Source organism: Oryzias latipes, chromosome 22 (assembly GCF_002234675.1).
Source record: "Oryzias latipes chromosome 22, ASM223467v1".
NCBI classification, from domain to species: domain Eukaryota; kingdom Metazoa; phylum Chordata; class Actinopteri; order Beloniformes; family Adrianichthyidae; genus Oryzias; species Oryzias latipes.
In genome coordinates this window covers 8,948,121-8,969,789 of record NC_019880.2, presented here as the reverse complement: position 1 = coordinate 8,969,789, position 21,669 = coordinate 8,948,121, and the positions used below count along the sequence as shown (strand labels likewise).

At 39.5% G+C, this 21,669-nt stretch overlaps 2 protein-coding genes across 2 annotated transcripts in view; both read right to left on the bottom strand.

Annotated features, from left to right (window-relative positions):
* Positions 1-21,669, bottom strand: part of LOC101167664 — a 72,537-nt gene that overhangs the window by 27,358 nt on the left and 23,510 nt on the right. The window lies entirely within an intron of this gene.
* Positions 3,077-5,548, bottom strand: LOC111946857. The gene is made up of 4 exons (XM_023951843.1): positions 4,992-5,548; positions 4,576-4,906; positions 4,316-4,491; positions 3,077-3,361 (listed from the first exon to the last, which is right to left on the bottom strand). The coding sequence occupies exons 1-4, from the start codon at positions 5,531-5,533 to the stop codon at positions 3,139-3,141; spliced, it is 1,272 nt and encodes a 423-aa protein (XP_023807611.1). The 5' UTR covers positions 5,534-5,548; the 3' UTR covers positions 3,077-3,138.

Here is a 21,669-nt window from a genome sequence, read left to right as displayed (position 1 = left end):
AATACAAATAGTTTTACAGTTTTTTTTTAAATGTATTGATTTATTTATAATATTATAAGTTTGTGAGAGTCAATTGAACACCAACTCTCAAACGTGTTTTTTTTTTCAATACACAATGTTTCAAATTTTCCACCAGAGAGGAAATTCCTCCTCCCAAACAAATAAAACAGCTTTAGATATTCTGGGAAGGGTTTACTCAGGTTCAGGATTTTAAGAGATATTTTACTTGTTTGTTGATCAGGGGTGGGCAAATTATTTTGACTCGTGGGCTGCAAAGGGTTCTAAAATGCTAATGAGGAGAAGGCCTGACTCACAGCTTTAAATAATACAAATATGTTCTTTCTGGTTGAAGTCAGAGCAGTGCAGATTAGTCAAATTGGGTTATCCGTGTCTTTGTGCACATACTTTGTACTCTGGTGTGTATTCATGATGGATCAGGGAGTGGTCGTCCTGAAAACTGACACTCCTGCAGTGAGTTTTAGTTTTTGGAGGATTTTTGTGAACAAATCTGATGGAGAAAAAAAACCTAATTAACAAGCCATATTAACCAATTTCAAAAATATTTATGATAGTTTTAACTAAGATCAAAATACTTTTACTCCTTTTTGTCACTGCTGCCTTGCAGATTACCAAAGAAAGGTTTTAGTATTTAATTTTAGCATTTTTGAACATACAATGTTTGAGTTCTCAAAATAATTCTGCCAGATGTTGCCCTAAAATACTGGATTAAACTTTAACTATTAACAAAGAACTCTTGTAGCAAAATTAAAGACAACGTCATGCTGTTTTCCTCAAATGTTGAGTTGCTTTGCAAAAGCCCTAATGCTGTTGATGTGTTTTATGATGAACTCCTGCAACCTTTCCCTCTAATTTTTCACATAAAATTTTTTGCAACCGTTTTACACACAAACTCCACACTACATTTGTGTGACTTGGCACATTTCACCTTTTTTAATTTGTTAATAGTGACACTTGGGTGAAAGGTTGTATAAGCTTACCTGCACAATGGACGGAGGAGGAGAGGAGAGCTTGGGCTTTTGTTTCTGTTGACTGCTATTTTTTCAGGCCACTGGTATCTTTGCAGTGCCCTTTTCTGCCCTTGGTCAATCATATTCCTCAACTCCTATAAAGTCAATTTATTATTTTGTCCCTCCAATTTATTTTTGTAAATACAAATAGACAATGGCGTGCTGCATGTCTACTAGACAAAAGCTCATCAGACACTAAACTGAACCCATTGGCTTCTTAGGAGGCTACAATAGTCGCCTCAACATTAAGGTTTATTTATAACTAATTTTCCAGGCTTTGTTAATTTCAGCTTGAAGTAGGATCATTTGCAAGTGAGAGCTGGTAAGGGGCCAAACCATGTACATAAAATGTAACTAATTGGTAAAACACATTCTTATGGGAAAAAATAGATTAATTGAAGAATTGCAAATCAAAACACTGAATATACATTAGTTCTCAATATTATGGAAGTCAACAAACATTATTATGTTTTTGTTTACATTTTTAGTAAATAATGTCGGAAAATGTTGGTATTACGGTGTTGAAACAGTGATGGGCTTGTAAGTAAGGATACTGATTTACTAATAGTTTCTTAATCTTAAAATAAGTGTGAGGTCTTTCCTTTAGCATTATGTATTTAATTTTATAACCATAAGAAAACCAGAGCTAAAACAACCACAACAGCAGGTAAACCACAACATGAATTGCTCAAGTGCAACTATCTGTAGTGATTGTATGTGTCTGTCTATGTTTGAGTGGGATGTCTATATGTCTGTGTAGAGATATAAAGTCTGATGAGAGGTGTGGTAAAAGTCACCTATTTAACAAACTTTATTAACAAAATAATAAAATGCATCTTGTGAGTTGATTCCACACCTCTTACGGGATGTCCACTTGGTGCATAGTCTCATTCCAACGCGGGGGCCCGCCCCAGGAGAGCACTCCCAGACCGAGACAAGCAACCCACCACCACTCAGGAAGCGTCATCATATTTTAGAAAGCACTCAACTCTGGACTTTACCAGAGGATTTTGTCGCATTAGCATTCCCTCCCGGCCATTCAAATCTTTAATATGGAACAAAAATCGTATTCAGCATGCATGCAGTATGATAATTTTGATTGTAATAAAAGATCATTTTTAAAATAATTGGACAGTCTAAAAACCAAAGTATTAAAATCTCATCTTCATCACAGTTTGTTCACCCAGTTACACTAAAACATCAAGGAGTTGAGTGTGATGGGGTTCAGATAATCGCTGCTTCATTTACTGAACACTATAAAGCAATCGTATGGTATGCATGAAGTTAAGAATATTTATTTAAATAACTAAAAACCTTTTTTGCAAGTAGTAGCTGTCTATTTTATTTCTTATGTTGCAGTATTGAGCCACTGAGTTTGACCAAATCAGTTTGACAAAATAGATGACAAAAAACACAAAAAGGCAAGAACTGACCCGCCTCCCTCTGACGTCAAGTGGTCCATAAGACTTCAGTGTTGGCCCCTCCTGATGTAAATGCTATTACGGATCATGTATTTGGTAGGGGGGAATCCTTTGTGCTATGGGGTTGGGGTGTAACTCAGGAACAACAAAAAATTATTTTAATCAATGGGTAAGTATTAATTTTGACAGAAAATAAACATTGCAAGTTAAAAAGTGGAGAGTGGCAGCCTCGTTCAGCTCTGCAGGGGGGCGGGGTCAACAGCAATGGAGGAGCTAGACCTCTGCAGGAGCTAAAACTCAAACAAATGCACCTACACACACATCCAACACAACAAAAACATGCAGGCCGGACTAAGGGTCCTAACAACATTAAAGCATATGATTTCCTATTTATTTCAAAAACCTATTAAAGAGTCCATTTCAATGTATTCATAAAGCTGTTAAAATAATAAATTTTGATGACCAAATTTGAAATAGGAAAAGAGAGGGACTCAAATTGTGCCATTTCCAATGAATGACTATTTTAACTCAACTCATACTGTTCCTGATTTAGATTTCAGTAGTTGATAAGTCTTAGAAATGTTAAAAAACATGTATTTTAACTGAAACAACTGCAAACTTTTATAAAGCTTCCCCTTTTGCTGTTCAGAGAGGGGTAATCCAACAGCTAAAGCCATGCTCCAGAGTGTCTAATTCTCTGTCAGCAGTCCTGCTCTCTTCAGCGCCTTGTCCACATTGGGAATCAGTTTTTCCTGGAAGTCCCACAGTCGTTTGTCCTCATTCAGCTGCTCCAGCTTTAACGATGTACGTCGGGCTACATGAATATGAATAAAGCGACAAAGCTTCCATGGAACTTTATACCTTCCTCCAAATTTCCTGAGCACTTCATGCACAGAGGTCTGCTGCACCAACCTGTTACACAGATACAATGAAGGTTAGCAGAAGTTTGTTTGTTAAATGAATGCTAATTGTGCTTTTGCAACAATGTAATGGTAGATGGCATATATTCATTTTGTTTGATGAAGGCCCTTTACAGCCCCAACTTCTAATTAATCCACATACATACACATTCATTTCTAGATCATAGTTTCTGCGGGGCAGCAGCAGTTCATCATAAATTGACATTTGATTTGTGGATGGAACTGTTGGCGTAGAGTAAGCCCACCCCAATTTTTCACCATCCATCTGTTTACACACTCTAAAGTTAGAGCAGCTATAAGCTTGAGTTAGAGTCTAACTCTTGCTTATAGCTGCTCACAACCCCAACCTAACTTTAGCAGTGCAACAAAAATCCTGAGAAATATTGGAGCTATCCAGCTGTACACTTTTGAGCCAGATGCCAGCTCAGACGAGGTAAATGAAGACGTACATAGATCTGTTTCTCTACAAGTGGAAGGATCAAAATGGGGTGGAGCAGGAAGTTTGCAGCCCGGTGATTGTAGCTTCTACATTACAACTTAATTAACATAATTCTTAAACTACATTATTTCATCTGCTCCTGATTCACATTGATTTAACTAAAGAAATACTCAGAAAATAAATTTTAAGCTTTGTTTTCCTTCTATATTTCATCCAAAAAATGCTACAAGAACACGTTAAAAATACTCTTTGGGTCTTTAATTTCTGAGTATTTTTTAATTCAAATGGATTCCACCTGCAGGGGTCACAGAAAGACTAAAAAACATTATAGGCCAAGGGCTAATATTACCCTCAGTAGAATGAGTTTTATCTGTGTTGAAGGCGGAACAATTTGAGTATTTTGACGCTTTCACGGCAAGAGTTAATTACTGCAATAACCTTTTATTTTCATGTTTCTGCCACAGTTTCATTGGCTTTCAGGTTTGAATGAGAAAAACATCAGCTTACTTTGGCTGAACTATCATCTTGTAATGAAGGAACTTCTTCCTGTCTGGGTCTTCTCTGTAGATGTGCTCCAGAATGTTAGTTCCTGACACATTGCTCCATTGAGGAAGATGAAATCTTCCACTTGGCTCAAAATATTTATTGGGAAAGACGTGGCTTTCAAGGCGGAACTCTGCTACCTACAGAAGATGAAGAGTTAATGTAAATAGAAAGTTTGGAGTAAATATTGACTTGCTCTATAATTTATTTGTGGATTAACTTACTTTTGAATATTTTGGTTGCAGTGCTTCCATCATAGAGTTCAGGTTGTCGTGTTGGTATGGCATTATGATCTCATCTATATCATTCAGCAGGACGTAGCGTGAACGCTCCATGGATCTATAGATGCACTCATTGAGGGTGACGATCTGACCAAAATACTGCAGGTCTCCTTTATGTACTCGAACTCTCCAGCCTCTGGATGGATTGAGGTACTTGTTGATGGGCCATTGTATAATTTCAACAAAACCTTCCTGACTGTAACCATTTAGGAGACGCGTAAGTTCAGGACCACAGCTGTTGTTGTAGATCACCACTCTGTTCACACCAAGCAACCTGCAAAAAACAACAATTCCTTATTAAATATACTGGAATCCGTTTCATTTATGTCCTTTTAGCCCTTACAAACAGCTTTTCTTACTTGTACATCTCCAGACTTTGTGTAAACTGAAGCACATTGTTGTAATCTCCAAAGAGGGTAGAAATGCAGACAGTGAAGTTCATTCTGGTCTCCTTGTTGTGGGTCTTTCTGTTTCTTATTGGCAGCCAAAGTTGGTCAGATATATTAACAGGATTTTGTTTGGTCAGAAGAGTCACATGAGTTGCTTTACAGCTTTCAGGTATGCTACACAGAACATCTACAGGTCCAAAGGGATAACCAAAGTGAGCAAAGTGTGATAGAAAAGAAGCGGGCGTGGTTTCACTGAACAATCCACCACAGAAGAAAATGCAGTGAAGAGGATGGATGGAATCTCTCCTGAATATTCCAATGATGCGGACGTCAAAACCCTTCCTTCTCTGATCCATGAAAGCTGATACCAAAAAGTGTTTGGTGTTGGTGAGGGGAGTGATGCTCTGCTGGGACGTCAGAAATGGAAGCTTAAATGGCTTTGGCTTTGGGACAATCCAGCTTGTATTAGATGGTGATGTGACAAAGACCGTAATGAGTAAGTATGCCAGCATAAGGAGAAAAATCACTGCTCGGGATTTTCTTATTTCCATTGATGCTGAAAAGGTTTCCGACCTGGAACAGAATCAAGAACAAACATGCAGTTGAAGAACAAGCCTAGTGTTAAAAATAATCCTACCACAACATGAGACACCTTTCTAGAGCTTTCTAGAGACTCCACAAAAGCTGAGGAGTTCTTCTTTTGTTTTATCTTTGCAAAAACAAGTCAACACCCTTTCAGTCAGGAACACTTTCTGTTGACTTTCAAGCAATTAGGGATCCTTGTTCTTGTCAGGTGACCGGGGTTCAGGCTATACAGAGGAACCTGCTTTCGACTACCACCCAAAACACATTGCACCGGCCCCTATCATGCTCTCCTGTACGTTTGGGCCCATGGGAGAGTGATCCCACGACGTCTCTCCAGGCTGGACCCAACTTTGGCCCATGGGCGTTGGCAACAGGTGCTTGCCTGCGAGCCCCAACTCTCCCAGGCGCAAAAGACCCTGACCCTTTAGTTTCCAGGAGCTAAGCTGTCAGGGTCTACAACAGAAATCCCAGAGAGTCAAATACCTGATATGCTCACAAGTGTCTTTTTGCAAGTCTAAGTCAAGCCTGAAGCCTCTGCATTTAATGTGTTTGTGAAGCTACAAATATTTGGTGATAATTAAGATTCAAATCAAACTGTCATTTAACTATTTTTTAACAGCTTACATGAACACAAAACAGGATTTTCGTGTCTCTACAAAATCAGTGCAAAGAAAACCTTTAGCCCTGCAGTGATGTCCTGCAGAGAAAAGAAAAACAGAACAAAAATAAATTGCTAATATTCACATAGTCCCAATTCTTAATTCTCAAGTCAAATCTCCAGTTTCTGCTTATAAAACAATATTGTGCACAATTCTTGTGCTCAGTAAAGTAGCATTATTATGATGTCTTTTCTTTCCAAGTACCCAGCTAAACTTGTGAGTGTAAGCTCAAACATTAGTGCTGCACCTACATTTTTAACAAACTTTTATTTTTACTGACAAAAAGTGAGGGACTAACAAACTGATGCAGGCAAGAAACACAAGGAATGAACAAATAAAAAAAAAATTCTGATCCTTTTTTTTTCAGAAAGAGATGAGAATATATCCATGTATGTAGATATTCAAGGACCCATCAATAAATTTCATTGAACTAGTTCTAATTGAATTGTCTTTAATTGTACATCTTTTTGGCAACAGAGATGAAGGTGTTGTATATTATTTTCATGCTTATCGGGTGGATTGCAATCGTTAAACGTAGTGTTTCGGTCTGGTGCCATGTAAAGATTCTGTGCTTGTGTTCTTAGTTTTGGTCATGTTTGGAGTTGCTGCCCTATCAGTCACTCCAGGATCATGTTGATCATCCACAGTTGTTTTCATTTCCCAGTGCAATTAAGTGTCTAGATTTCCGTTTTACCTTGTCAGGTCATCTGTTCTACTTTGTCGCCTTTTATGTTGCTCCTATGGTCTTGTCATGTTTCTGTTTATTTTTTTTTTTTATTAAATGTGTTTTAAACTAAAAAAAGAGAAATTATCTTGATACCATATTTCTGTTGTCAGGCAACAACAAGCTGATCGAATAAACAATGTAGCGGACCCTGAAGTGGTGGGAAAAGAGAGCAGCAGGTGAATTAGGTGTAAAAAAAAAAGTCCACGTTCGTCAAAAAAAGAGATGATAATAAGAGAATGATGAAAGAAAGGCTCCAGCAGCACAGAGACTCCAAAAGGGATACAGTCGGTTGAGAAAATGGATGGAAAATAACAAAATCAAGAACGCTAACTCACAGATAGAGTAGGCCAACTGGTAGCCGACTGTAGCGATAGTTACAAAGAAAAAAGGGAATAAAAAAGAAAAAAAGTGTAGGGGGATGGAGGGAACAGTATTTGCATCCATATCCTCTTGGCGTGATAGAGAAACACAGAGCCACTTATTTTTGCTGTGTATCCTGTTTAAGGCTACTGAATGCATTATGTTTGTTTGCTTTAGTGTCACATAAAACAGCTGTGGTTGTTGTCTGTTTTATAAAAATTTGCCAAGTGAAATCTATATGCAAGTTTTGTTTCACATGCCACTGGTTGGCCGGTTTTATTTTACTTTTATTTGTATAGGCATTAATATGTACATAAATATGTGTATACTTGTTTTTTTTTTCCTTCTACAACTGTACAGTTCTAAAGTTGCTTTTAATACTGTATGTATGTGTGTTTCTATAAAAAAAATTAAAATCTTTAAATAAACTTTTCAAAAAAAAAAACACAAAAACAGGAGACCCCCCCCCTATAAATGTCTGGATTAAGTTCAAGTTTGTGTTTAAATGTTAACATCCACTCGTCAAAGGACCTTTGTGTGTTACATTTTCTTTTAAAATACAACTTTACTGTACTTCAGTGATAACATTTAACATTTAATCCACAAAATTATTTCGTTTGTTATATTTTTTAGAGCCCCGTGACCAAAGGTAACAAACGGAAGAAGATGAATGAATGAATGAATAAATGAACATTTTTTAGTTTTTAGGTTATTTCGTTTTATACCTTCGTTTTTTAAAACGTCAAAGTTAAAAAATTGTTAAAAAAAATACCAAGAAATACTCTAAAATATGTTTAAATTATTTTGAAGTATTACATTTGCAACTTGGAGGAGAAAAACGGCAAACATTACTAATAATGACAATTTCAATTTCGGTTATATATTTTTAAAATATATTAAAGAAAAAGTGCAAAACTTACAAAGGTTGGCTGGAGGCTGACGTGTGGCTTGCAACACCTTTTTTATTCTGAGGAGGTGCAGGAAGAGGACGAGCGTCTACTCGGTTTTGAGTGACTCCACTTTCAACTGTTGGCTTTATTTCTGAGCGCACTGCTTTATCTCCAATGAAACTTTTTGTTTTGGAATACACAATAGGAATTTTTTTTGAAAATACACACTTGTACTTTCACTTGTATTTATTTCTTTGTTTCTCAAAGGGAACTTTTAATGCAAAAACATAAAATGTGTTAGTTATAAATAAATAAAGTGTTGTTTTAGCGACACCTATTGGCAGAAATATTTAACATCTTTTCGACCTGAATTTCAATGAGGCGGAAATTTTTCTAAATTGCAATATTTTTTTAAAAACATATATAGTTTGACACGGTTTTAGGTAGGATCAATTGAATATGTAATTCATGCAACATAGTACTTGAAAGTAAATTGAACACCAACTGAACATATGTTCACAAAAAGTATTTTTGTCATTGACCTAATGGATAAAATTCCATCAATATATAATGGGGTACACATTGATATTGCACCTCCCTTTGCAAATAAGACCCAAACCTGCATCAAGACCTGGACTCAGATAGACGGCAATAATTTCTGATGAGATTCAGGCCATAGTTATTTAGTATGCGTTGGTTTACAGAATGACCATGAGGGAATTGGGCCAAAAGGTCATCCCTCAACTCAGCAGGTTTAGGTTATAATGACATAATTCATATGAAAATTCAATAAATTCTGCCAATTGCACCAATGGATGTTCCTCAGTGAAATATGCAAACTTAAAGAAATGCTTCCTTCATGTGGTGTTGGAATAATTGGAAAAATGCCTATCCGACTCGGAAAACGACGAGGAACAACAGAAAAGCAACAAATTTTCCAACACCACATGAGTGCAAACAAAGATCAAGTTCTTTTTAGCACTAGGGAGACAAAAAATAATAATAAAAAAAAAGACAATATCAAGGATGATGAATAACTTTTATTCCAGTTTGGCCCCCATGTGAAACCTGGACCATAGTTCTGCCAGGCCTCTTGTAGGAGATCATTTGTGATGTTGGACACTGATGCTGGTGGGGAAGGCTTGGCTCACAGCCTTAAATCATGCAAATATGTTCTTTCTGGTAGAGGTCACAGCTGTGAAGTTCACCCAAACCAGTTCATCTGTCTTTTTGGAGTAACTTGTACTCTGTCATGATGGGACAGGGAGGGGCAATACTGAAACCTGACTCTCCTGCAGTTAGTTTACATTCCTAGAGGTTTTTTTGTGTGAACAAAACTGATAGAGACAAAAAAAATATATCCTCTTTATAAAAATGAACTAAAACGTAAATCTGGCCAAATAAAATTTATATTAACCTATTCAAAAAAAATTTTACTTGATAGTTTTAACGAATTCCATCTCATTGTTGAGATTAAAACAGGTTGTAGATTTGTTGGATGAATGCTACAAAGCATTAATTTAATACTATAAAGCATTCCACCAGTTGTTTTCCTGTTTCTATTTATTTATTTATTTATTTATTTATTTATTTATTTATTTATTTATTTATTTATTTATTTATTTATTTATTTGTTTGTTATAGAATCTTTCGCCATTTTTTGCTGCTTAACAAAAACAAATTTTCATCTATTTTAACCATTCAACTATTAAAATGTTCCGCGTTTTCAGCTTTTTCCACCTATGACTTTTGGTCCATCAGCTCCTTGAACTTTTCAATATGTTCCAGGATTTCCAGGATTTTTGCATCCATCAACATACATGGGGAATCCTTGCTGCAGAAGCTCGCTGATTCTGCATTTTTCACAAACATTTTTAAAATTAAAATATTCAGCGCTGAGAAGGTCTAACAAGGATCTGCAAGGATCTGAGGTTCCGCAGCCACATGCGGCTCTTTGACCCCTCCTTTGTGGCTATCTGGTTAAACGCACGATGTTATGTTTTAATTACGGGAGCCGAAAACGGCCTGCACTACTTTATTTTAATGTTTTCTCGTGATTACAAGATAGTAATGAAGAAAATACTGGAGCGTCGCTCTCTCCCTTTCCTGCACTGAGACGAGAAAGGGACTGTTTCTACCACTTTATTTGGTGGTTAAAAACAGCAGAAGAAAACATTCCCCAAAGGTGTTTTTTTTAGTTAACTTTTTGTTAGTGGATCTAAGCTTCTCAAACGCCTTAATTCCGTCTCGTGCTCCAGCCCTCCCTCCCTTTATTTCCTTAAAGCCGCGCACAACAGACCCAGGGCCGACGAGCGTCTCTGCCTGCAGAACACTAGAAAAACCTATCAATTTATAATTCATTTAATTTAATTTAATTTAATTCGACATTTACAACATTTCTCTGACAAACTGCTTTGTTTTTGCTGCGGTCTGTAGAAAACTGACACAACCATATAGAATCGCACTGAGTTGCGCTGTTTGGGTTTCGCTAATGTCCGAAGCTCAGTGAACGCACCACGCAGAGACGCACGTCGGTTCTACCAACGCCGAGACGTTTCTGTTTTAAAATCCCTTTATTTTGTGGTTGCTGTAGATTGTTAACAACAAGCAAAATGTATTTTTGTTAATTATCATCCATTTATAAATAAGTTAAAAGTTAAAAATCATTATTGTGGTCTGTGGTTATTTATTTTCTTTAGTCTATTCTACTGCTCCTCTGAACCTAGAGACATTCTGGTCCAACTCAGCATTTGAGGTGTTACATTCTCTGATTCCGGAGGGCACGTTGTGAGCCATTTGAAGTGGGCTGCAGGGGTTTCCCAGGGCAATCCCTGCACCGAGTACTCAAGCTCCTGGGCATCCGAGGGTTGCAGGAGAGAAAAGCCACCAAAACCATCAGTGAGGCAGCAGAAAGAGCCTCTAGGTGGCTATGGATCAAGAGGGAGGATTCGTGGCGTAGCGCTGCTCGGACACAAGCTGGGGACTGATCACCCCCAGCTGGGTCGCCCAGGTGAGGGTGTATGATGATCTAAGACCCGAAACACCCCAAGACCATGGGTTCATCACTGAGGATGTGTCCGAGCTGCACCAGTTGGTGTATTTAGTTACTTTTATCTGGCCTGACCAGTGACGTCCAGGAAAGGCTGGATGACGACCACAAATAGGGTGGAGACAACTGGAGAGACAGTGGACAGCACGGAGAGACGGCAACAGGGGCAGTTAGGGGTAGCATCCCGAGCTGCAGCTCCCGTGAGGGAGCACCCACACTAAGCTACGAATAACCCTAAAGAAAGAAACCCCCAGAGGTGCCCGAGAGGGGGGGAGGATGAGCTCCTCACACGGACGGATTTCCCGGTACAAGATACTAGCATTGGATTATCGACAATGAGAGCAACCTGCTTTTGCGGCAAGTCCTGTAAGAACTTGAGGGGTCTGAAGATTCACCAGGCCAAGATGGGCTGCACAAGGGGTAAGAAAGCAAGGCAACGCACAGAGACAGTGCATAGCACTACTTCTGGTAAGGCGGAGGAGGAGCAGGTCCCGGAATCACCCCACAGCGACCAGAACCTCCAAGCCCTGCATCCTGCATCTAGCAGACCATCTGAACACCGTCGAGTCTTATGGCCTGCCGCAAACAAGGAGACTGAGTGGCGGCAGTTTGATGACGACGTGGATGCAGCCCTAGAAGCAACGACGAGAGGAGGAGTTGATCAGCGTCTACAGTGGATGTGTACGCTGATTATCAACATTGGTGCAGAGAGGTTTGGCATCAAACAACCGAAGGTGAGGCACCCGACTCGCCCAAACCGGCGTGAGGCTGAGATTGGCAAGCTAAGGAAAGAGCTGAAGGCCCTAAAGCAACAGTTTATGAATGCAAGAGAGGAGGAGAAACCCGCCCTGACTGAGCTCCGGGTCATCTTGAGAAGCTCATCTCCCTAAGACGTGCTGAATGTCATAGGAGAAGAGCCAGAGAGAAAGCTCGCAAGCGGACTGCTTTTATAGCAAATCCATTTGGATTTACCAAAAAGCTGCTAGGACAGAAGGACAGCGGGAGTCTTGTGTGCTCAGAGGAGGAAATTAACCAGCACCTTATTGATACCTACAGGGACGAGAGAAGGGAGGAAAATCTCCCACCCTGTAGGGAGCTTATCAGACCTCAAGAGCCTTCTATCCATTTTAACACCAAAGAACCCACCATGGCCGAAGTGAGAGAATCAATTAAAGCGGCGCGGGCTGGTGCGGCCCCTGGGCCCAGCGGAGTGCCATACAGAGTGTATAAAAGCCGCCCAAAACTATTGGCAAGGCTGTGGAGAATCATCAGATCAGTGTGGCGGAGAGGAAAGATACCCAGGCGTTGGAGACATGCAGAAGGTGTCTGGATTCCGAAGGAAGAGAATGATAGTGACATCACACAGTTCCGCACCATTTCTTTGCTCAGTGTGGAAGGCAAGGTTTTCTTTAAGGTTTTTGCAAGCAGGCTGACTGAGTTCCTCCTGAGAAATCAGTACATTGACACCACAGTGCAGAAGGGTGGGGTTCCAGGCATGCCAGGCTGCTTAGAGCATACAGGAGTTGTTACCCAGTTGGTCCGAGAGGCAAGAGAAAATCAAGGAGATCTGTCAGTCATTTAGCTTGATCTTGCTAATGCCTATGGATCCATTCCGCACAAGGTGGTGGCAATGGCCCTGTTGACATATCATGTTCCAGAGAAGATCAGAGATCTGGTACAGGATTACTATAGCAGTTTTTGTCTGCGATTCACCTCAGGCTCAGTAACATCCGCATGGCACTGTCTGCAGAAAGGCATCATCACGGGTTGTACCATATCCGGGGTGCTGTTTGCCCTTGCGATTAACATGCCGGTCAAAGCAGCTGAAACAGAATGTCGGGGTCCACTATCCAGATCAGGCACACGCCAACCACCAATTCGTGCCTTCATGGATGATTTGACTGTCACATCCACATCAGTGGCAGGATGTCGTTGGCTCCTCCAAGGGCTCGAGAGGCTTATGGCTTGGGCAAGAATGATGTTTAAGCCAGCTAAATCAAGGTCCCTTGTTCTGAGGAAAGGAAAAGTGGTGGAGAAGTTCCGTTTCCGCTTGGATGGAGTCCTAATTCCCTCAGTGTCAGAACAACCGGTGAAGAGCCTGGGGAGAGTCTTTGACGCTACACTGAAGGATAAGGCAGCAGTAGAGTCAACCCACAAGGAGCTGAAAAACTGGCTATTAGTAGTGGATAAGTCAGTTCTTCCAGGAAAGTTCAAAGCATGGATATATCAGTATGGAATTCTACCGAGACTCTTGTGGCCATTACTGATATATGGAGTTCCAATTTCCAGCGTGGAGAGCTTTGAACGTAGCATCACACAGTTTCTGCGCAGATGGCTGGGTCTGCCAAGGAGTTTAAGCAGTATAACTCTTTATGGCCGTTCCAACAAGCGGCAACTCCCCTTCACCAGCCTGATAGAAGAATTCAAAGTCACCAGAGCCAGAGAGGTGCTACTGTATAGAGACTCGAAGGACACCAGAGTCTCCTCTGCAGGCATCATGGTGCGAACAGGAAGGAAGTGGCAGGCTCAAGATGCAGTTGCTTGCGCAGAAGCCAGGCTGAGACACAGTGTATTGCTTGGCAACGTGGCAGTGGGTAGAGCAGGTCTTGGAAGCCACACAAGACCAAAATTCGACAGAGCCAAAGGGAGGGACAGACGGCAGCTGGTGCAGGAAGAGATCCGTACAGAGGTGGAAGAAGAACGTTACAACAAAGCAGTAGCAATGCACATGACCAGGTTTTGAGGGCAGTGGCTGCCACCATCTGTACAGGAATTCAGCAAAGCAAACACCAGCTCCCAGAGAAGCACAACATTACTTTTGTCAGGGCAGGAGAGAAACCACAAGCAGAGCGTAAGACCTCAACTGGGCTGCTAGCCTCAGCTTATGACTGGAGTTTACAGGTGGACCTGGGGAGAAAGCTTAAGTTTCCAGAGCACATTGCAGAGACTTCCCTCAGGCCAGACTTGGTTTTAACATCGGACGCCACAAAGCAAGTGGTGCTGCTGGAACTCACAGAAGATCGGATGTGCGAGGCTAACGAGAGGAAGAGGGCCAAATACTTGGAACTGGTGGAGGCTTGTAAGATGAGTGCCTGGAGGGCACGTTGTGAGCCATTTGAAGTGGGCTGCAGGGGTTTCCCAGGGCAATCCCTGCACCGAGTACTCAAGCTCCTGGGCACCCGAGGGTTGCAGGAGAGAAAAGCCACCAAAACCATCAGTGAGGCAGCAGAAAGAGCCTCTAGGTGGCTGTGGATCAAGAGGGCAGATTCGTGGTGTAGTGCTGCTCGGACACAAGCTGGGGACTGATCACCCCCAGCTGGGTCGCCCAGGTGAGGGTGTATGATGATCTAAGACCCGAAACACCCCAAGACCCTGGGTTCATCACTGAGGATGTGTCCGAGCTGCACCAGTTGGTGTATTTAGTTACTTAGTTACTCTAAATAGATATTTACAGAATGAACTCACAACAGGAGTAAACAGTTATTGTTTAATCAAGAGTGTCATTACAAATCCCTTTTGTTTTGTAGCTCAAAAGTTTGTAATGATTATTTAGGAAACTTTACTACTCTTGACCTTTCAGATGACTATCATGTTTGCAGTTGTAAAAATGTTTTGCACACATTCAGATGCAGAGAAGTTCTTCAGTTTATGTTTCCTTTATTTGTTATATTTATTAAGCCATAACCCCTGCCTTGCAGTTTAACACACTTTTTCCCCACAACCATATTTAAAATGAAACAGAAGAGCTATCCATGAGTACGAATCGGAAAAGCACAACGTTTTTTGTCTGTTCCCTCAACTCTGCTCCTCCTCCTCCCTCAGCAGTCCTGCTCTCCGCAGAGCCTTATCCACGTTAGGAATCAGTTTTTCCTGGAAGTCCCACAGTCGTTTGTCCTCATGAAGTTGCTCCAGCTTCAGGGATCCTCGCAGGGCCACACGGATGTAAATGATGCGACAAACCCCCATTGGAACTTTGAACCGCTGTCCAAACTTTTTTAAGACTTCATGCACTGATGTCTGTTCCACCAACCTGTTAGACAAGAAACAGTCACATAAAAATGAAATTGTATGAGTGCATCTAAAGAACTGACTTCAATCGAACCTGCTTAAAATGTTATTAATTCTTTACATGTTGTATTGATAAACTAGCCCCACACAGGGACACCATCGTTATCTTTTGAAGCAAAGAATACCCTCAAATATTATTCAGACAACTCTAGACTGAAGTAATAACAATCAAAAGATGAAGATCTAGATACAAATTTTGTTTCTTTTGTTCAATGTGAAAAAAATCGGGAAAAAAAGAAACTCATTCAATCTTAATTAGACTTTTTTGCATGTGGCTCCTGAAGAGAGCATTTTCTTTATTATGCATATGATAGCTTGGGGTTGGGCTTCAGCAGTCTTGATTTGTGAGCTTCATTTGTTCTTCAGTTTGGATTTGGTGAGACCGCTTTTGGCAAGGGGCGTCTGATTCCAGGACAGTTGCTTCCCTGTCTTATTTTATACTTGGCCAAGGTTTCAATCTGCTCAGTTTGTCTGTCTTGTTTTTTAAGTGGTGAACAAACTGAACAAACTTTTGTTTATGCTCCCATTTGCAATGAGAGTAACGCAAAGATCTGAAACATTTTCTATAAACATAAAATCACAATTCTTCTCAAATATTGTTCACAAATGTCTCTAAATCTGTGATAGTGAGCACTTCTCCCTTGCTGAGATAATTTCTTCCACCTCACAGGTGTGCCATGTCCAGATGCTGATTAGACAGCATGATTATTGCACAGGTCTGTCTTAGAATGGCCACAATAAAAGGCCACTCTGAAACGTGCCATTTTGTTTTATTAAGTGTGACCACCATGTGCCTCATGCACATTTCCTTCGCGTAGAGTTGATCAGGTTTGCAGGACACAATTTTCACACAATAAACTGTATCTCATTCTTTTTGCTGTCCATTTGTATGTGCCCCATTCTGGCTTCTTCTATAGACTGAAGCACGGATGCCAATCCGGGAGATAGTATCTTTCATAGTAAATCTGAAAAAAGTCTGGCTGTATTGGTTGAGCTAAAGAATAATATCTCCAGATTCCCCAAAGGACAAGGTTAAAGATTGACCAGACAGCCCCACAATTCTGGATACAGTTTTTTGCAGTACTTGGTGTACGCAACCAATGTATTTATACATTAACATATTTTACACATTCTAGACATTTTTTTTGCGTCTGCTTATAATATATGGTTATCACTTACTTATCACCAAAGAAAATAGACTTCATATCTATAAATAAACAAAGCTTACCTTGGCTGAACTATTATCTTAAGTGGGTGATAAAAATTCCTGTCTGGGTCTTCTCTGTAGATGTGCTCCAAAATGTTAACTCCTGGCACCTTGTTCCACCTAGGAAGATGAAATCTTCCACTTGGTTCAAAGTGTTTCTTGGAAAAGATGTGGTTTTCAATGAGAAACTCTGCTACCTACAGAACAGCAAGAGTTTGCCATGAATTGATAGTAGTAATGTTGTCTTTTACATTTACATACATATATTGAATGACTTACATTTGAATGCTGTGATTGCAGCATATCCATCATAGAGTTCAGGTTGTCATGTTGGTATGGCATTATGATCTCATCTATGTCATTCAGCAGGACGTAGCGTGAACGCTCCATGGATCTATAGATGCAGTCATTGAGGGTGATGATCTGACCAAAATAGTGCAGGTCTCCTCCATGTTCTTTGAAGTTCCAGCCTCTGGATGGATTCAGGTACTGATTGATGGGCCATGGAACAATTTCAACAAAACCTTCCTGGCTATAGCTCTTCAGAAGACGGTCCAGATCAGGACCACAGTTGGTGTTGTAGATCACCACTCTGTTCACCCCGAGCAACCTGGGATAAATGATTCAAGCTTTGTCATCATTTTGAGAGGAATTACATTTTTGCGTGATCATTTAAAATGCTTTAATTTGACAAGACCCTCCTTTTGGTCTTGTTAGAGTCAGACACACTTCATCTCTCTCCATCTATGTCACTCCCAGGATGTTTGTCCTGTCTTTCTCCCATTCCTGTGTACTATATAGTCTGAAAAGGAAATTGATTAACTGGTCTTTGAATTTGGTTGATATTTTTTTCATTCTAAGGAACAGGAAGGTGTTTTGCCCGGCCAGACCTTTTGCAGCTGGACACATCAACTATCCATGACGCAAGAGGAGGCTGGTGGTTTTTATCTCACTAGTCCTTGTAAAGCTACCAGGCATGTGTGGCGCGCTCAATAGGCTGCTAAACGTGCATTTTAACAAATGGTGTTCACACAGGTCTATTGCTACTTGATACTAGTACATGTACTCACAGTTGAAAGAGGCTTGGTGCAAAAGTCAAAGCGGGACAAATCTCACAAATTTTCCTCTTGGATTTTTCTCTCACAGCTTTATTCCAATATATAAAAGACTTGTTGTCATATGATTCCGTCTGGGCACAAACTCCCTCTTGATCGATTTTCAAATGGTTGGCACTTCTGTGGTTAAAAAAAAACTCTGCATAGGTCACTACCGAAATCGAGTCCATGATTGGTCACGTGTTTTGTACATGGAGCCTGAAAACTGACTTCAAAACTTTTGTAGTGCCACGTGAACTTGAGAATTTTGAATGCAGAAGGCCAAAATGCACCCTTACATTGAGTTTTCTATTGGAAGTAGTCTCTCAAATGCCTGATTTGAACGTAGCATAAAAAATTAAAGACGTATACCTATTTGGATGTTTGATAATCAGAATTCTGCCTCTTGGAACCAGAGGATTTATGAAACCGCTAGTTTCGAAACAGCAGACAGCAAAAAGCAGGCTGTAGGAGCTTTGTGAAGAGGCAGTTAAGACTCAAACAAAGAGACAATCACAGCTGGACCAAAAGATCAAGTCCTACTTGAGCTAAAGATTGTGGATTAGTTTAAAAATTACTTACTTGTACATCTCCAGACTTTGTGTAAACTGAAGCACATTATTGTAATCTCCAAAGAGGGTAGAAATGCAGACAGTGAAGTTCAGTCTGGTCTCCTTGTTGTGGGTCTTTCTGTTTCTTATTGGCAGCCAAAGTTGGTCAGATATATTAACAGGATTTTGTTTGGTCAGAAGTGTCACGTGAGTTGCATTACAGCTTTCAGGTATGCGACACAGAACATCTGTAGCTCCAAAGGGAAAACCAAAGTGATCTGAGTGCACTAGAACAGAGGCGGATGTGGTTTTACTAAAGAATCCAGCACAGAAGAAAATACAGTGAAGAGGATGGATGGAGTCTCTCCTGAATATTCCAATGATGCGGGCGTCAAAACCCGTCCTTCTCTGATCCATGAAAGCTGATACCAAAAAGTGTTTGGTGTTGGTGAGGGGAGTGATGCTCTGCTGGGACGTCAAAACTGCAGGAACTGGCTGCAGGACAAGCTTTACTTCTGGGAATACCCATCTAGATTTAGGTGGCAATATGTTTATGAAAATTAAGAAGTATGCAACAATGAAGAGAAGAATCACAATTGTGCTTTTTGTCTTTTTCATACTGAGAATGTTTCCAACCTGTAACAAAATCAGGAATGAACATGCAGTTAAATATCTAGTTTTGATTTTAACGTTGGTGCTTCCTGTCTGATAAAAAACAAGGCTTTCATTGAATCATTCGTTTGTTTTATCATTTCAAAAACTAGCCAACATTCATTCAGTCAACGATATTTTCAGTTTACTTGCAAGCAATTAAGTATCCTTGCTTTTATGGGGCCTCCAGAATTCCCTAACCAGAATTGGTTTCCCAATTGAAACCTGCTAAACAAGGAAGTCCAAGGAAATGCCATGCCCATTTGTGTGACCCTTGAAAAATAAATGGATGTGGTTAAAAATCCGCTTCAATCCTTTTTTTGATATATAGTAAGAGTTTGCAGGGACCTTTTATCATGATTATGCTACTTTTAGCCAAAATCAAAAAACGTGTCATTTTCTAGGACACAGTTTCTGCAGAGCGGCAGTAGTTCTGTAGAAATTTGCCTCTGAGTTGTGGGAGCGTTGGCATGGAGCAACCCCACCCCCACTCCCCGTTGCTGAGAGCTTGGAGCAAAAAGCTTATGGTATTTTCTATGTGACAAATGAGTTCTTTTTAAGTTTGTCTGCTCCAAATTCAGCAGAATTTGAATAAAGGAACGTGCTGAAACTTGATGTATTTGGGCTAAATTTTTGTAATATCTGTCCTCCACAAATACGCAATTTTCATTGGAGTGGATCTTTAATGTCTCAGCTCATTATAACTGAATGATAAATTTGAGTTTAGCAGACATTGTAGTGTAGATCAGCAGAGAAAAACAAACTGAGTGCCTCCAAGTCAGACAGATTTTTTTTATACATACAGGGTTCTGCCACAGTAGGGCATACAAGTATTTGGCTGTTAGCTGCTCCATTAAAAGAATGAGAACAGTCTGTAATGTTCATCTGAACACTTCAACTGTGAAAGACAGAAGGTATGTTTTTTAGAATGGTGGCACAGAGATTCATTTAAGCAACTCATTTAAATTGAATTCACTATTTTCTTTTTTCAGTGCACACGCTTTTCCATCAATTGTGGCATTTCAAATTAAAAAGGGAATAGGTCTCTTATGTTTCCTCTTCTTACACAGCACTATGGTCCCAACAATGGAGGTTGTGTCTGTTCTCCTTCAAACGAATTAAATGTACAAAAATGGATTTCAGCGTGTTCTTGTTATGCAACAAATCATGCTTGAGGGCCTATCGGCTCTTCAAACATCTTCATTCCTCACTGTTTCCAGAGAGGTAGATTCCTCCTGAACATTAATTTCATAACTATGTTGAAAAGTTACATTTTCAACATCTTTAGCTGTCATGCCAGCTTAAAGAACACAATCAATTTTTCATAAATGTACAATAATACAGAAATAAAAAGTGTGAGTTTTCTTTATTGTTTTGCTTGGATTTGTGTGTTCCTTTACAGAAACCGAACTTATAAATTGTGAAGGAACCAACAATCCCCTTTAAACACCAAGATTTGTTTCACTTGTGAAATCATAGACATTTTTTTGTGCACTGACATTTCATCTAATCGCTGAGACAAAACCTCACAAAAAAAGGAGATATTCTTTCCTACATGTCTGAAATAGGTTCATCATTTTTGTTAAAAATAATGGCATCCAGTCTTTGAAAGACCTTTGGGTGTTATATTTTCTTTTAAAATACAACTAAAACAAACTTTTGTTGCATTTCATTGACAAGTCTTTACTCGACACAAATCTGTTATGATCCAAATACTTTAAAAAGTTACAAGTCATAACAAAATGGTAGGAAGGAATATTAGATGAAAGTTTGAAGTAAGACAATCAACAAGACTTTAACAGAAATCAAGTAAAAAAATGTTTTTAAATAGTTTTAAGTTATTTGTTTTTGTCTGCCTTGTTTAAAACAATTCATAAAAATTCAATGAGCACAAATAAAATATATTTAAACAATCTAAACATTTTATTTCATTTTTGGAATAAAGTCAATTTTGGTTATTTATCTGTAAAAATTAGAATGAAAATGATAAACTTACAAAGGTTTGCTGGAGGCTGACGTGTAACTTGCAGCTTCTTTTTTCTGAGAACAAGAGGCGAAGAAAACAAGCGTCTCCCTGGTTGAATTTACAGTTTTCATGAGTCATCAAATTTTTCAGTGGTTGGTTTTTATTCTGAATAGGGCCACCAATTTAACTATTTTTTTTTGTCTTAAAGGTAAAATGTCAAAGGAAAATGGTTGAAATGAACAAATAAAAAATGAAAAAAAGTAACACCCATTTGAATTTGTCTTTAAAATATTGATTTTGTGTTTTTTTTTAAAGGAAAAATAACACTTTTAATGCCTCTTTGTGTTGCATCATGTTAAACTGATGATCAGTTTTTCTGTAGGAGCCTTAGGATGTGGTCCAAAGATCGTTTCTGCTATCTGTCAGAACAAAGCAGAACGCTATAAGTGACCATTAGAGTGACTTATATGTTGTTGATGTTCAAATGAAGCTGTCATGTAAAAAAACATTCAATTTTTTAAGTACAGTATATATTGGAAAAAAAATGTTTTGGATATATCTAGTGTTGGAAATAGTGATGATTTTCTGGTTTGGTTTTGTTATTGCTCATTTTTGCTTTCTCTGGTTTTTGCACAGGCTGACTGTGACTCCACCCATTCTCCTGGTGATTCTTGGAGCAGTCACAGCTGCCTGCACTATGTTATTCAGCACTGACTGCATCCAAGGAACTCTCTCTGAGCCCTTAGTGTCGGCTTGTCTTGTGTGGTTTCCGGTCCCCTGAGTTTATGTTACCTAAGTTTATCTTTGGGGTTAGGGCACTTCAATCCAGAATCAAGTTCAA